The 18888-nt window shown below is 33.2% G+C and overlaps 1 protein-coding gene across 6 annotated transcripts in view; it reads right to left on the bottom strand.

Moving 5' to 3' along the window:
• Positions 1-18888, bottom strand: part of LOC132723392 (adenylate cyclase type 2-like) — a 74614-nt gene that overhangs the window by 40600 nt on the left and 15126 nt on the right. For 5 of the 6 annotated variants that reach the window (XM_060708102.1, XM_060708100.1, XM_060708106.1 and 2 more), the window contains exons 2-4: positions 14015-14382; positions 12193-12333; positions 2064-2420 (exon numbers count right to left, since the gene is read on the bottom strand). In XM_060708102.1, the coding sequence (XP_060564085.1) occupies positions 2064-2420; positions 12193-12333; positions 14015-14382 (866 nt within the window). Of the gene's footprint in view, positions 1-2063; positions 2421-12192; positions 12334-14014; positions 14383-18140; positions 18189-18888 lie in introns of those variants that run through there. The other variant, XM_060708104.1, reaches the window with a different exon arrangement.

Here is an 18888-nt window from a genome sequence, read left to right on the forward strand (position 1 = left end):
TACGAATTCCGGGCTTGAACAAAATTCACCCTCTTGTAAACAAACTACATTTGATGGCATGTCATATATCAGGAAATCATTCGAAAGCAGAGAACTTTCGGAAAAGTCTGTCAAAATCATCATGGCGTCATGGAGACGCTCCACTAAGAAGCAATATTCATGTTACATTAACAAATGGGTTCTTTTCTGTCGTGAAAGGCAAAGTAATATATTTCAAACCTCTATAGACTTTGTGATAGAATTTCTTACAGAACTTTTTAATAAGGGTTATAGTTATGAAACTTTGAATTCAGCAAGGAGTGCATTGTCAATGCTTTGTGAATCACATGAAGGGTATAATGTTGGCTCACACCCGTTAGTTGTGAGATACATGACTGGTGTGTATAACTTAAGACCTACAAGATCAAAGTATACAGAAACGTGGGATGTTTCAAAACTTCTGAGTCACCTGAAGACGCTGCCACCAGTGAATAATTTGACATTGAAAATGTTAAGCTATAAGTTAGCAACACTTATTGTTTTGACTCAGGCAAGTCGTTCTCACTCTGTAAGTTTATTAACTTTAGAAGGTATGAAAAAGGATGAGAATTCCTTTATTTTGTATTATTGTGGGCTTTTGAAACAATGTCGTAAGGGTAAACGTAACCCTGTTGTAAATTGCAAGAAGTATACTCCAGATAGGAGGTTGTGTGTATATAGTACATTAGAAGAATACATATCGCGTACTAAACATTTACGTGGAGAAGAAAAAAGGTTATTCATAAGTTACATTAAACCATACAAGTTTGTTGTCTCGACAACTATCAGTAGGTGGATAAAATGTGTAATGAGAGATGCAGGTATTGACGTTGATAAATATAAAACACATAGTGCTAGGGGAGCAGTAACCTCCAAGGCAAAGCAGAGTGGAGTTCCGCTGAATGAGATCATGAAAGTTGCTGGATGGGCAACAGAGAGGACATTTGCTCAGTTTTATGAGAAGCCACTGGAAACAGAGGTATCCTTCCAGTCCGCAGTATTACAGTAACATGTCAGATACAGGTAAAAAATATACGTACATTACTGTTGAAACATTTACATGTGTTATAGTAAGTGACTCGTAGCCCATAAAAGTTATGTCCTCTTGTGTTGAAGTCTCATTTGAGCACGGAAGTTGTATGACGTAATAGAATTCCCCCAAACAAACTAGACTTACCTGTAAGTTGACGTTGGGTTGGAATTCTATGTAGTCATATAACAACTGGAGGGATCAAATGCCCTCCCACTCCACCCAGAAAAACATTTAATGTTACAGTTACATATATTAATACCTAAGGAAAATGTTACTTTTTGATCCCGTTCTGGGACATAACTTTTCTGTTATCGCTTTGAAGACTGAGGAATATCGATACGGTCTATGCACATCTCATTTGATCCCTCCAGTTGTTATATGACTACATAGAATTCCAACCCAACGTCAACTTACAGGTAAGTCTAGTTTGTTTGGGGGAATTATTATCCCAGAAAAGACATGTATAATTTCATTATAATAGGTGAATGAAAGGTTATAAATAAACATGATCATGATTAGTTGAAAATTTACAATTTGTGTGTTTTTCCCAAATGGCGACTTTCAAGCTTTAATTACTAGTGGCGGAAGACTTCAGATGCTCTTCTGTACATTATTTCAGGCACAAACAGCTAGCTAGATAGCTTTCTCACAAGTGGAATCCAACAACGCTTTGGAGGCTCAAACCTACAGCGATGAGAGGCAAGTGGTTTGTAGTCAACGACCTCAAGCTTTCAGACACGGATACCCATCAAATTCTTGGGTGCAAACATTCTTTTACAGATACCTATACAAGCACAATGTGTTAACAACTCAATTAAATTGATAACGTTTGAGCACTGGGAAGCTTAAGTGGTAATGGTTTGCTTGTAACAGAGTTAAGATGGGAAAAACCCACTGTCAAGGTCACCTTTATATGTTATTAATTGTATGTGGGAAATTTTGGTACTTGTACCATCTCAAAAAAGGCTTTTATTTGTAACCAGGAAATATTGTACATTGTACATGTTCTTACCTGAAAAACGAGATTTTCTCTGTTTAAATCAGCCATTAATCCTGCCATAAGAATCTGAATTGTCATACTTAAAACACCACACACTACCGAGACCTTCTTCGGCAATGGTAACATTGTATATAGCACTATAATCACAAAAAACACCGCTGGTAAATCATCGCTTGCCGAAGTTTTTTGCATCACGCTCATATAGATGTTTATAATTAGTAACATATCGGCCCATATTCCGGCAGATATTACACTCGGAGCTTTTCTATAGAACTTCTGTATGATGACTAGGGGAAAGAATAGACAAGTTACAAACAGGCCGCCACATAAAACCATAAATGCTGCTTCTAGTGAACCATCTATGACGATCTGAAATATACAAGATAAGCAATCTTATTGTTAAAGTTATCAACAACAAACATTCAGCATGGGATATTTTGTGAAAGAAAACAAGAGGACCCTATGGAGGACCCTGTACTTCTAAGGCAGTAAATGACTGATTAACTTAAACTTCAAGGCAAGTCTTGCCTAATTTATTACTTATACAATACACAAGCTTATAGAACTGTATTTGGTAGAAAAAAATGTTTAAATCTTGCAAAGTGCAATACTGACTTGCCTTAAAGTCTGTACAAAATCAGGCCAACAAGCAAAAAGTAAGGCCAACCTGGACAAAGGCAGGCCAACTTGCACAAAGGCAGGCCAACCTGAACTAAGACAGGCAACCTGCACAAAATTCAGGCCAACTAGCACAAAATTTAGACCAATCTGCACAAAATTCAGGCCAACCTCCATAAAAATCAGGCCAACTTGCACAAAATTCAGGCCAACTTGCACAAAAATTCAGGCCAACTAGCACAAAATCAGCCCATACTGCACTAAAGTCAGGCCAACCTGCATAGCTTTGGAAGTCAGAAGATGCTATTTTACATTCGAGTAATATTTTGATCACTAACCCCATTTAAGTTACAACCGACCATCTCAGGCAAAGTCCAAATTTTATACAAAATTTAGCAGCAGTAAATGTTAAACTTTACATTGTGCATAAAGACAAGATGTATGAGTATAATTAAACTGCATACATGAAAACATAAAATTGAATCACAATGTAAACTTTATACATAGAAACTGATGATTCATTCATTAATTCACTTAGTTAAACAATTCCTACTTGTATGATTTATTATAGATTGTTATCTCTTATAATAAGCAAACAGAAGAGAAAAGTTCAGTTTAGATTTATAACTTGATAATTCATCCGTCCTTAACTTTCCTGTTGCAAAATACCATATAAATCTTAACTATAATAAATATATCCGTTACTTCTTGGATTGTTTTCATATTAACATTATGGCAATATAATGATATAGAAAATCATACAAATCAAACAAACATTTGAAAGGTATTGTTTATGAGGTACATGTATTGTGTCTTTGACTTGAGGAACAAAAATAACATATTCTTTTTATAGAAAGGCCTGATACAGAAATAATTAGTGAGGAGTTCAACTTAAAACACTTGTAATGAAAGAAGAAAATCAATAACTTTGTCTTTAATTTTAACAAATATGAATTTTCAACTTATTTTTAAGATTGGATTAGTCCATTGTTTAAATGAGGGAAACTCACCTCAAAAATAGAGACATTGACATCAAAATGAGGGACACTGACATCAAAATTAGGGACACTGACACAAAATTAGGAACATACACACAAAAAATAGGGACACGGTCATGATATCATAATAAAATAACATAGGCATCAAAATGAGAGGCACTGACATCAAAATAAGGTACATACACATAAAATGAGGGAAATTTATATTAGAGTCCAAAAATTAAGAACTTTAAGTTAACATTATGCATTTATATGTAGACTGGGCTGACAATAAAACAGTGGTAATTCATTAGACAAGGCATTGTTGCAACAAAGATTTAAGAATTCAAAGTGTTAACAATAGTAAGTAACTGGTCAAGTTTTTTTTTAGTTTCAAATGAAATATTAATTATGTTCTGGGAAAATTGCTTTTGAACTTGAAATTAAGCTTTACCCATTTTCTGTTATGTACATTGTATGAAAAATATATCAAAACAGATATAATAATCATATTTTTTTATTTCTAGATAATACCAGAATGCAAACTATTAAAAAAACAAAGAATAAAAGTTATTCCCCAGTTAAATACAAATTATTCAAATTCAACCAAAAGAAAAAAAATGTAACATGGTAATTGCTGCCTTCTGACTGCCCATTCAATGACATTATCATTATTATTTCCTATAAAATACATGAAATCATGAACTGTTTACTCAATGGTTTATTTTTTCATTTCCAAAGATTCCACTTTAAATTTACCATAAATAGAACCCCAGCTGTTATCCTACAACCAGGAAGAAACCTTATCTTTTTTCTTCTATTCTAAGTTTCCTAAAATAACCTCATAAGATTCTGACCTTGTGTGAACATTGCTAAAGATATATGTGGCCATTTTCTACAGTATTAAAAAGTTTTATTGTAAATACATATACTGTCAATCATGTTGCCATGGTGATGGGCATTTTACAAATATTAGTGAGTTCTTTTTTATTAATAGTAATTACATACTTTAGCAAAATATCATATTGATATGACCGCTTATTATTATCTTATAGACTTGTCTACGAACTGTTTGGAGGGGCGCCCGTGGCCGAGTGGTTAAAGTCGTTGACTTCAAACCACTTGCCCCTCACCGCTGTGGGTTTGAATAACGACAGGACTTTGGATTTTTTCATGTGAGGAAGCTAGCTTACGGAACGTCGGTAGTTCTACTCAAGTTCTCGTTCGTGCCTGAAATAATGCACGGAAGTGCACCTGAGGTCTTTCTCCATCAGTAAAGCTGGAACGTCGCGATATGACCTATGCTGTGTCGATGTGACGTAAAACCCAAAACAAACAAAACAAACAAACTGTTTGGACATTCCTCGTATAGGAGAGTAAAAAATAGAAAAGTTATGACGTAGTAAACCCAAGTCATCTACAGAAACTAGAATTTTTGTTTTTTACCACACCAGAATATGTCCCCCTTACTCACTCCTTTGGCAGCCTTAAAGTGTGTAAATCTGATATAATTTTATAGGCTGTCTTGTTAACAAAATTATTGTTTGAAGTTTGAAAAAAGATCATTCAAAAATACTGTAATTAAAGAAATATGTTTCTATAGGAAATTATTGCTAATTACTACTTAAAATAGCAGTATAATATTTTGTTCCAGAAAAATTTATTCTGTTTACGCACAATATTCATGTATGTTTAATGACAGAGATATTCTATGTTAAACTCTTTCTGGAATCAACCAGTACAATTATAGCAACAAAATAATGTTAAACATTTACAAGTATAATAAAAATATTTCTTGATATAATATGGCTTTTTATGACTTTAAAGGTTAATAACTCTTTAACTGCTATGATTTGGGAATGACAGGGCAATAACTCTTTAACTGCTGTGATTTGGGAATGACAGGGCAATAACTCTTTAACGGCTGTGATTTGGGAATGACAGGGCAATAACTCTTTAACTGCTATGATTTGGGAATGACAGGGCAATAACTCTTTAACTGCTGTGATTTGGGAATGACAGGGCAATAACTCTTTAACAGCTGTGATTTGGGAATGACAGGGCAATAACTCTTTAACTGCTGTGATTTGGGAATGACAGGGCAATAATTCTTTAACTGCTGTGATTTGGGAATGACAGGGCAATAACTCTTTATCTGCTGTGATTTGGGAATGACAGGGCAATAACTCTTTAACTGCTATGATTTGGGAATGACAGGGCAATAACTCTTTAACTACTATGATTTGGTTAATAACATCTAAAGCTTTAATAGCAGTGAGTATTGTAACTCTTAACATAATGATAGTCATCTTAGTCATCTTATAATATATGTCGGGTAAAATTTATATGAGCCGTGTCACGACAGAACCAACATAATGGGTTTGCGACCAGCATTGATCCAGACCAGCCTGCGCATCCGTGCAGTCTGATCAGGATCAATGCTGTTCGCTTACAGACCCTATAACAAGTAGAGAAACTGATAGCGAACAGCATGGATCCTGATCAGACTGCGCGGATGCGCAGGCTGGTCTGGATCCATGCTGGTCGCAAACCCATTATGTTGGTATTGTTGTGATGCGGCTCATATTATAATTCATAATGCATTAAAGGTGCAAAACTTTGTCATACAGATGAACTAACACCTAAGGTTACAATTGAAAATGTAAACAGTTAAAATATGTGTGTTTTGTATGCAGTAATTTTACATGACATTTGACATATAAACCTTTTATTCATTATTTCAAGTAAGAAAATTCAGTGCTATTCTATTATAATAAAAAAGACATAAATTATGTCATATTTAGTTTATGCAGTTACTGTATTACATTCTTTTCTTTTCTTCACTTACTCAACTAAATATATACAGTAATACACTAAGATATACTGGTATAAAATAAAGAATCACTTGATAAAACAGTTTTACTTATTATAATCATTAAAATTAAACATCATGTTTCAGTGATTATGAAATTATGTTCATTTAAATACAATTTTACATGTTACCTTAAAGTTGTTGTGTTTTTTCTAAAAGAAATACTGAAATCATTATAATTTATATATGAAGCTGTAAACATCATAATTTGTAAATTATTAATATAATAAATAAGAATACCCATTTCCTGTGAATTATTCTTCTATTATTTTTATGACCTTTACAGTAATAGTGTCAACTAAAAACCAAACCACAAAAACTCCCCTTTATCAACATACTTTGGAAATTGCAGGACTATTGACATAGTTACCAATTAAACTAAATAAGCTTTATGATATTTCACATATGATAAATTGTATAACAATTAACAGGTGACCCATTCATGACCACAACATTGAGAATCTATGAACCACTTTTGTCATTTGTTTTGTTTGCATATTTTTTGTTGTTGCTTACTTGGTTATGTTTTAAAATCAATTATTTACATTTGAATTTACATATTTGAATTGATTTGTATTGTTGATGTCATTGAATTCAAGGTTATAGAAAAAAATTGCAGTCAGAATGCAATTGGAACTCTTTGACTATTACTCATATATTCATCTTGGACTTCATACGGATTGAAAGTAGTTCTAACATATTGCTTTAGAGGTAAAAAAAATGTTGTGATTGGTCAGAATGTTATACAAGTACATGTATTTGGAAGCTGACTTCCTTCTTCACTTTGTTGAGATTAAATGGTCTTATTTTTCCTCTTTGTTGAGAACTTATTTTATTTTTCCACTTTGTCAAGAACTGGTCTTATTTTTCCACTTTGTCAAGAACTGGTCTTATTTTTCAACTTTGTCAAGAACTGATCTTATTTTTCCACTTTGTCAAGAACTGATGTCATTTTTCCACTTTGTTAAGAACTGGTCTTATTTTCCCAATTTGTTGAGAAATTGTCTACCTAAATATTTTTGTTCACATCATACAACAAAAACCTTGATGGTTCTTGGCATAACAAACAATCTTTTCCCCAGGAGGGTTTGCCTATATTTCATCACAAATGGTGACCATAAATAAAACACAAACACAAACAAATTTTGATTCCCATTATGACAGAAGTAATATAGCTGATGTAAATCGTGCCTTCATTTTCAAAGGAAAAAGTCAATTAAAAAACTAAAACTAGAAGGATATGAATTAATGACATCTGAAACAATTAGACTTTTCATGCGTTTATGAAAACAATTACTACTCAATTATCAAACACTAATTGATAAGCTTATCAGCAACTGATGGTTAGAGACATGATTGATCTACGACCTATGAATTATAAATAAATATCAAAACAAAATGTTTGTTTTTGTCATAAAATCCTCACAGGGGCCAAAGGTATACCAATACACATATTTATCAATACTTATTTTTTTTTTGAATTTGTAACTACCGTAAAATTCCTATTAAACACTCCAAGGGGTGTAACTTTTTCCAAAAGGGGAGGATTGGGGAGAGTTGATTAAAACATAGTTTTTGAAAAACACAGTTTTTCCTAAGCCCAAAACACGCCCGGCAAACTGTCGCTCCACTTCAAAATTGTGGTGTACGGTAAAACGAGCGAACGGCATTTCCGAGATAGAGCGGAAGGCCGATTTAAACGCCTAATTGTAAGTATTGTTTATGTTTTTGTCTTGTTATTCATTTAAGTTGTATTTTTTCGAAAAACGGAAAATGTGGTTCCGTGTAGGATTGATTTAGGCTTCCAATGATCTAAGCTGTGACAAAAAGAAAATTATATTAAGCCCGAGAGAACTTTTCTCCCTGACGAAGCGAACGATGATTTGTAGAATAATGAACTTCCCAACCATAGAAATGCCATACCTTTCGGATTTCTTGAAAAAATGTATTAGTAAATTATCGACCCGTAATAAGAACTTGTCCTTCGTGCAAAATAAATTACTCCTGAAGGATTTCTTAAATTTGTAAACCGATATTTTTCGTAAGTAGTGGAGCGAAAGGGCAAGAGATGGAGGCAAAAGGTTCGATGTTGAGCGCAAGGCGATATTAATTTGACGTATTAGGAGGAGCGTAGTCTATGATTTTTTACATATAAAAGCTATAGAAGTTAAAATAGACATTGATCAAGTGTTAAGACCGAGATATATATACCTTTTGAAGACAACTAATAAAAGTGTGATATCCTTTCAACGACTATAGCGTAATAAATGTAATCGCGAAGGTGTCACCTATGGCTTCCGTGTAGATTCCTTTATTTATGTTCGAATTTTGGATGAGGCCCGACCATTGAATCATACACATGTATGCATGGCATAATACAGGATGCCACTTATTCGAGGTCAATCATGATTTTTGACACGGTTATGTACATTTAAAAAAACGTGTGTCCGTGCAAATGCAACAAAATCGAATATTTTTATTTCTACGCGAACAAATGTTTAACTCGAGCAGCCAGAAACTGTACGTTGTAACTCGATTGCACATGCCATGGAACACATTAATTCAAATGGGATCACACTACACTACCAAAGTTCAGTTCACAATGACTTTCCTGTAATTTAATAGCCTCTAACGTACTCTGCTTTCTGAGCCAAAAACACAAATAAGCCACGTTTTCATGAATTTGTAAGAGTGAGAGGAATCGCTTTATGAAAATGCGTTTTGACAATGTGTCAGTCGTTTATAAGGATATTTAACACTGTGTATTTCAGTTATGTTTCAAACATACTTTCCTCCCTTATTTAGGGATGGTGTTGTTTAGTTTATTAACTTTTTCGTTGAAAGTGTAAATAGAAATTTCTACTTTATAAAACTAGGTCTATATTATATTATTTGAATAATTTAATCCGTACACCGACTGAGTTCTGCCTTCACTTCCTCCCTTATTTTAAGCATTGTTGTTTAGTTTATTATTTTCGTCTTTTCTTGAAAGGTAATAGAAAAATTTCTACTATAACTTAGGTCTATTATATTATTGGATAATTTTAGTCCGTACACCCGACTGAGTTCTGCCTCACTTTGAGAGGAAACCCAATGAATGCTAAATAAGGGAGGAAGTATCTTGAAATAAACTGGAACACGTGTTATATCCTTATAACGACTGTGTTTCCACCTTGTCAACCATTTTCATGTATCCGATTCCCCACCTTACAAATTCATGAAAACCGTGACCTTTTTGTTTGTTTTGCTCAGAAACAGTTACGCGTTAGAGCTATTAAATTACAAGAAATTTCATTGTGATCTGAACTTCCGGGTAGTATTTGATGCCATTTAATTTAATCGTGTTCCATGCATTGCATAATTTTGTTTTCTTTCTGCACCTTGAATATCTAACTTTTCGAAAAACATAACATTTTTTGGCGTAAACAATCGAGTTACACGTTGGGGCCCGCTCCAGGAAAACATTTGTTTCGCCCGGACCCGCGGTATAGAACTAAAATATTCGACTTTGTCGCCAAATTTGGCACGGAAACACACGTTTTTTTTTAAATGTAAATAACCGCTGTCAAAAATCATGATTGACCTCGAAATAAGTGGGCATCCCCTTGTATTTGCCATGCATACATGTGTATGATCAATGGTCGGGGCATCATCCAAAATTTCGAACATTTAAATAATGGAATGCTACACGGCAGCCATGGTGACACTCTTCGCGATTCTACATTTTTACGCTATATTTTCGTGTGAAAGGATATCACACTTTATTAATTTCTCTTTAAAAGGTATTTTAATATATCCTCGGTCTCTAACACACTTATTGATTCATGGTCTACTTTAACTTCCTATAGCTTTTGCTATTTTTTAAAAAAATCATTGACTACGCCTCCTTTCCTAATACGATCAAATTAGTTATCGGGCCTTTTCCGCCTCAAACATCGAACCTTTTGCTCCATCTTCTCGCCCCCTTTTCGCCTCCACTACTTCGAAAAATATCGATTTACAAATTTAGAAAAGAAATCCTTCAGGTAGTAATTTATCTTTGCACGAAGGACAAAGTTCTTATTACGGTGTTTGCATAATTTACTAATACAATTTTTTCAAGAAAATCCGAAAGGTATGGCATTTTCTATGGTTTGGAAGTTCAATATTCTAACAATCATCGTTCGCTTCGTCAGGGAGAAAAGTTCTCCCGGGCTTAAAAAATATAATTTTCGTTTTTGTAACAGCTCTTGATCATTGGAAGCCTAAATCAATCCTACACCGGAACTAAACATTTTCCGTTTTTTCGAAAAAAATACAACTTAATAAATAACAAGACAAAAAACATAAAATCATACTTAACAATTAGGCCGTTTAAATCGGCCTTTCCGCTCTAATCTCGGAAATGCCGTTCGCTCGTTTTACCGTACACCGCAATTTTGAAGTGGAGCGACAGTTTGCCGGGCGTGCAAAAATTATAGTAAATATGTAGGTGTTTAACAAGTTTTCGTAATAATGTTAAAAAGTTTTAAAGTTTAAAAGTTAATATGATATATTTTTGTGTTTACTTTAAAAAAAATGGATCTGAAGGGAATTTGGAAAATTAAAGAAATTTTAAACCCTTGATTTCAAGCAAATTGTGAGGGAGATTTTTTTCCCAGTCAAAAATTGGGGGGGGGGGGGGGGTTTATTTTGGGGTGGGGGAAATTTTAAAAGGAAAATTTTTCCCCCAATGCCCCCTTTTAAAAAAAAAAAATCCCAAAGAAAATAGAATTGTACTTTCCGATTACAAAAAAATTATAATAAAATAATTTAAATTGGGCCCCTTTGGGCCACCCGCCTGAATTTGGGAGCAAAATTATGTTATATATTGTTTACAAAATGCAACCAAGATCAGCTGGACAATTATTCCCGTCAGGCCCTTTTTTTAATTTCCCAATTTCCCCCCAAAAAAAGAAAGAATGGTTTTTTCTTGAATTTTCCCCGACGGAAACAAGTCTATTTAAAATATTTTTAAGGGCAAATGTTATATGATCATGCACTTGTAATTTCAGTGAGTATTATGTTTTGTTTTACTGTTCAAAATGCAAAACTTTAACCAAAGTGTTATGTAGACGCATTTAACACTGAAGCCAAGATGAACAATCGAGCCAAAAGTGTACTGCTGCTAAAAAACGAATCAGTTCATTCATTTCCATTCAACAGTACAATATCATGACATTTAGGAAAGTTGAACTCAACAGTTATTATCAACAAATTAGTTATATTGATGTACCTGTAATTGCCATTTGGAAAGTTATGACTGCGGACATTAAAACATATTATCCACATTGACTGTGTAAATATTATTCTAATGTAATTTCTGTTAAGAGGAATCAGATTCTGTTCAATACTCCATATTCAGAGAACAAAACAGTGACACTGACATGTCGTCAACAATTTGTAAGTGACGAACGTTTCTAAAAATAGAAGACCGAGAAACGATTCTTTCACTTTACTAATTTAAATATACAGTGGACCAGTAGATTAGAGGAATTGAAGGGTTTTCTTATTGTTATGTATGTTATCATCGGCAAATTTCATTTTTCACCTTAATTCATTTGATTCGACAATTATATGAAACGATTCATTTAAAAATAACATGTTAAGCTGAAGGCGGCTTTAACAGCCCGGGTGAAAATAAAGATGATATTACCTTCTCTTCAGCTAGATGAAGTATAAGCAGGGATACGAGGATACATGTTATAATGACTAGTAGAACGAGAACGAGGGATCTACGCATCTGTAGACAGTACTTCTGATACATGTCCTCTATCTCAAGCTCCTTGAATGATGCCTGAAAATAACAAAATGTACACTGACTAACAAAATATCATATGAGCCGTGTCACGACAAAACCAACATAATGGGTTTGCGACCAGCATGGATCCAGACCAGCCTGCGCGTCCGCGCAGTCTGATCAGGATCCATGCTGTTCGCTATCAGTTTCTCTACTTGTTATAGGGTTTGTACGCGAACAGCATGGATCCTGATCAGATTGGCGGACGCGCAGGCTGGTCTGGATCCATGCTGGTCGCAAACCATTATGTTGGTTTTGTCATGAACGCGGCTCATATTTTCCTATTTTACTGCTTATCAGACATCAGTGCGCTTGACATTTCTCAGTTCTTACAGCAAGAAGTAAGGAAAGGGGCGTAAGTCTGTAAAGAGTAAAATCAAAGTTATGGACCATCACGGGAGATAATCATAGAGAACAAGTGTGTGAAGTTTCAACCTATTCTCTAGTAGTTTGGAATATACCAAATTGCAACAAAGTGTGATGATGATGCCAATGCTGGGTTGAGTAAAACAACTCTCACTATATTCTTTGAAACATCGAGCTAATAATTAAAATAGATGTTCTCATTACCATAGTAATAAAATTTGGTGTTTAAAGTAACTCTATAACATCAACACAATTGCTTGTCAATATCATAAATTTCAAATTGTTTTGATATCTGATTTATCAAAAATCAAATGTTTTGATGGCAACATGACAAAAATGTTTTTTTGGCAACAAAACAGAAAACTTTCAAGCATTTCAATCATTTCTAGGCTGAGGTAAAACATCAAAATTTTATTCAAGTTGCTGTCAATTTATTTTGCCATTCATCATGTAACTATCTAACAATTTGTTTTCGAATAATTAATTATCGAATGAACTAAAAGTGTCAAAATCTATGTATCATCTTATTTCAATCACATTTAGATTGGGCAAATAGGAATCTCCTAGGCATAGATTTAACAACAAGTGTCAGTCCTCTATGAATAATTGAAGAAGATCAATAAAATATATAGCAGAAGTTTTATTGAATCCAATCTGTCCAATGCTACAGAAAAGCATAGAATTTCAACTGACAATGTCATATTTTTGAAAAGAAAAAGTAAAAGAATTGTATAAAATTCTAGCATTTCGTTATTTTAGCGCTCTTTATCATTTTATTTCCGAAACAGTTATGAAGGGTGTAAAGTTATATCTAATGAAATATGTTTTTTTAAAAACTAACAAAAGGTAAAATGTTCTTTACATAATCTTATGGTAGATTCTCAAAAGAGAAAGTTATTTAACACTAAATGCATATTGTACATAACAGGAATAAAATAAAAATAAAAATTATTCTGCTATTTTAAGTAGGGTTTTATCCTTTAAGCAATGTATTTGTGCATAATTGTGCCATTTTCTCATAATAATTATTTCGTTCATTAGGATTTTATAATTATTCTTTTTCAAAACTGAAACAATAATTTGCATTCATGAATTTGAATAAATGACTTGATCTACACTGAATTTGGTATTATCCATATATGCTGTTAGTGTACCAAAGGGCTAAATGAAAGCACCCATGAGTTTGGTCAGAATATACGTATGGAGGTGTTGCTTGACCTTGCTCTCAGGACTGGTACTACTGGTAAGTGACTATTTAAAAAGAAAGCAAAAATAATTTTCAATGACACAAGTTATTATTTATAATACATACCCTTATTTTTGACAGCGAGTATTCCTCAAACAATGTTGACATCTTACTCGCTGATCGCAACTTCTTCCTTTTCTCATCCAGGGACTCGCCCCTCATTATGGCGGCCAGTCCATACCCTTCCTTGCTGGTCTGTTTCTTAAACAGAAACCGCCCTTTCTCGTTATTGTTCATGCGATCATTATTTTTATCCATTGCGTCGTTGCTACTGGCCATATTAGTTTCCACGTGACCATTCACTGCCTCCCCGTTTATGTAGACATTGTCGCCAATGGTTATAATAGAAATATCATTACCATCGTCTGATACTGGTTCCAGGCTGTTACATTTAGCGAATCGGTGGAACTTGTCACCATTCATTAAATGTCCTCCTATAAAATGAAATAAATTTTTTGTTTATTTTCTCTTTTTTTTTTTTTTTTTGCGTCTTACTTGCATGAAATACATGAAATTTTTAGGCATAAAGTAAAACATTTGCTTTAATAATAAATACATGTGTATCATTATTATTACATGTATTATTATTATTATTATTATTATTGTATAATATAAAACACGTACCCAGTTTATTTTTATTTCAGGTAAAATGCATACATTACAATACATATCATGGTATTGTAAACTCTAAAAGTTAGATAACCTTAGTATACATTTTTGTAAAGTTTATATACAAATAATTTCCTTTACAGATATTATAAAGATATTAAGCCTATAAAAAATTTTAAAACCACTATTCAAGTTATTTTAAAAAAAGAGCACATATAAACTTTAAACACAGTGTTATTTCTCAGTCACATTTTCATCTGCAAGAAAAACTAAACTGACTGAACTGGAAGTTAATTTCTAAGTAGTTCAAGTAAATATTAATTTTTCAAAGAAATGTAATTTCAAATTGAATTTAACACATAAATAAAGCCCTTCACATCACACTAAACCATTGAACATGTTAGTTACATGCACTAATAAAGAAGCTTGTAAACCACTCGAAAATTCAATTTCCTTTGTTCAAGATTTAAACATTTAATTAAGAATTCTATTTACAAGTGTACAATAAATTTAGGATCTATACTGTAACAATAAATAAGGAAATATTGAACAAGAATTAAATCACTGATTCAATGAAAAACTAGGGCAGACACATTTCTTAGAATAATGTACGTAATGACTGAAAAACCAGTTTAAGATTTACTGCAAATCAAACTAAAAACGTCATATACTCTGAAGAATACAGGGAAAGTAATCACTTTTCAGGTTAAACAAACTGTTTATTCTTCAAATTGAAACATACCAAAATACATAAATAACATAGGAAGCAAAGAAAACAGAAAGCTTGTGTTGTGTTGCTGGAGATTGAAGTCTGTCAATATAGAGATGTATATCTTACAGATTAAAGAATTTTTTTCCGAAGAATATTGTGCTTTTTTGCATCAGATCATTCACATTTGAATCTTGTGTTTATTTTCTGAAGTTTCAGGAAAATTAATTATTGTAAGGGCCGCAAATGCAAGAAGAAAATCTATTTGCTAAAATGTAGATGTCTTTTTTAAGGGTTGGGTTTAAGTCATTTCCATAATTATAATTGTAAACGTTCTCCAAATTTGAAAGGCACATTATGCCTCAGATATCCGTATCTTTAAATTAGTTAGAAATATCAAAATTGTGTCTAAAAATGTTTTAATAATGGATAGCATATTACATGTTTAACAAATTAAGAAAGCTGCCCTAAACATGCAGTAATGTGACGTAAAGCAAGGTAGCAAAATGAAAACAAAGTAAGTATTTTGACATATTATGATACTTTAATTATATCAATTGCCAGCAAACGATTATGTTCATCTTTGATAATATGGCAAATAAGTAATTTTTGGAAACTGCTACCAGATACATAAAAAAGTTTTTAAGACATAAAAATGATAGTGTTTATGAGGCATATGATAGGCCTTTAAATCAACACTGGTTGGGTTAATTGCTCATATGACGCCTTAAGAGTCAACACCATATAAACATCAACATAGTGTGCTAATGTACGACGAAGGGTGGAATCTTACAAGTTTACTAAAACCTTGCAAATCCGCAGCATTGCACGTTAGCTTATTACAATGCCACTGAAATGTATTCACGGTTAATTCTGCTAATTTCTTCTGTACACGAAGTTATGTATCATATTAGTCAGCGTAACAAGACAAATATTTTCGATCAGATGGCGCATGGCAGGCTGTCATGGACCATGTTCAGGTCAAAATTTAGCAAATACTTTTTTCATCTCATACACTTTTTTTACATAACAGACACATATTATCAGCCGATCAAACAATTTACATTGTGTGTCACAGGGTACAAGGGAGGATATTTTATACAAGTTTATTATAATAACCTTGCAAAAACCACAAGCAAATTACACATATAAAACTAATTAACAATGCGCACCTTGAAATGGATTTTAATTTCATTCATGGTGAGCATTTCACTTGCTAATTTCTTCTTGTACCCGACAGTTGATGTATTCAATATAAAGTCAGCGTAAAAAAGTACAAATATTTTTCGATCAGATATGGTCGCTGGGACGTGTCATGACGCAAGTTCAGTCATTATAATTTAGCAAATATTTCTTACAACACTTTTTTACATAACAGACAATATTATCGCCGATCAAACAGTATTTACATCATAAAAAAAATATTTATGATATATATGTCAATTTTGAAATATTTAAAACTTCCCTAATATGTAAATGTTTGAATTGATGAACAGATAATGATTTACCATAACTGATGAAAATTTACCAAATGTAATTTGACGCTAATTTTGATTTGTTGCCAGGGTTTCAAGCCACAAAGATACTGTAATGATCATATGGTTGCTTTCCAGCTTTGCAAGTTCAGAAAGAACTTGGGGATGCACCTTCACACATTATTTTAAGCACTTCAATCTTCCTTAAGTAATAGCTGAAAAGCTTCCTCGCATGTAAATATCAAAAGTTCTTAATGCCGTAATGGATATCAGAAGGCCCTATTGGTATCAAAAGGCCCTAATGGATATCTGAATAGCTTCCTCGCATGTAAATATCAAAAGTCCTTAATGCCCTAATTGATATCAGAAGGCCCTAATTGATATCAGAAGGCCCTAATTGGCATCAGAAGGCCTTAATTGGTATCAGAAGGCCCTAATGGATATCACAGGGCCCTAATTGGTATCAGAAGGCCCTATTGGATATCAGATGGCCCTAATGGGTATAATAAGACCCTACATTGGATTTAAACCCACCACAGTGAGGGGCAAGAGATTTGAAGTCTGTACAAACCTTAACCATTGAGACATTATGAAAACGAAAAGTTTAAGATACTGTAGTCAAATTTTAACAAACCACCTGTATTAAATATTATTCTTATCTGTCTATCAAAATGTTACACTTAACCTCTTGATCACTTACTGCCTCACTTGATTCATAAATGAAGTCATCAACAAAACACTTATGTAACAGCAAAAATAACAAACAAAACAATAATAAAATTCCTAGAAAAAGCACTTATTTAAATTAAAAGTATCAACGATGCTAAACTACAATGCTAAACTATCACATTGTTTGACCTATATTATAAATACAAGGAGTGTTTAATGTGGGTGACATCTTAATTTAGAAGATTTATGAGGATGACCACACTACCATAACAATTCATTAATTAACAATAGAGAAATAACCACTTCAATTGGTACATCAGAGTTATGAACTTGACACAGGCAGATGCATTAAATAATGTTTTTTCAATTTCTTCAAATTGTTTTAAATTGCCTCCGTCTTACATGATGATAACTGGGCGTCCATGGCCGAGTGGTTATGATTGGTGACTTCAAACCACTTGCCTCTCACCTCAGTGGGTTCAGGCCGCGCAAGTGTCTTCGAGAAAGCTATCTAGCAAGTCTACGGAATGTTGGTGCCTGTTAGTGTCTGAAATAATGCACAGGGGGCACCTGATGTTTTCCTCCACCAGTTAAGCTGGAAAACCGCCACATAACCTATACTGTGTTGGTGCGACTTAAAAAGCAATAATAACCCCCCCCCCCCCACCCCAAAAAATGATTAAAAAAGTGTATCAAAATATATTTAAATTTACTAAATACTGAGACTTACTTCTAAAAGAATAATCCTATATTCAAGTTACAAATTTGATCTGACTTAAAAACTTTCAATATATTGTCAACATCTGAACAATGCAAATGGTGTATTCTTTTAAAATGACATTTAAATAATACATACAGCCAAAACTATCCAAGATCCTATACAACAGGTTGCCAACTATTTCCTATGATTCAGAAATGACTGAAATAATGTATGCCTATCAATTATTTATTGACTAATTTAATGGAAAACATGCAACTTGCCCAGCAATTAAAAAATTATGATGCAAGTTGCAAAATAATTAAATTCAGACAAGTCGGAATTTAAGAATAGGTACTGTTAATACATTCAAAGTTAGTAAGATTTACCCCAGTTGACGTATCCTCACTTTATGTACTTGTTGGCAATTTACATGTATTTTTTTTTGTTTGTTTTTATTTTGGTAAAATGCAAGACTTATCAACACAACCATAACATTTAAGTCTGTCTGCAAATTACTTGTAATACTATTGACAAGTTTTGTTGGTAACCAATGATATGCCAAAACTATGGTATTAATAAGCAACCAATTGTTTCTAGTGGATTCATTCTGAATGCACCAAGTATGTTACTTGCCCCTCACCGCTGTGGGTTCGAATCCCGACAGGGACTTTGGATTCTTTCATTTGAGGAAGCTATCCAGCTAGCTTACGGAACGTCGGTGGTTCTACTCAGGTGCCCGTTTGTGTCTGAAATAATGCACGAAAGGCACCTGAGGTCT

This window comes from Ruditapes philippinarum, unplaced genomic scaffold (genome assembly GCF_026571515.1).
Source record: "Ruditapes philippinarum isolate M1 unplaced genomic scaffold, ASM2657151v2 ctg800_1_1_1_1, whole genome shotgun sequence".
Classification (NCBI taxonomy): Eukaryota; Metazoa; Mollusca; class Bivalvia; order Venerida; family Veneridae; genus Ruditapes; species Ruditapes philippinarum.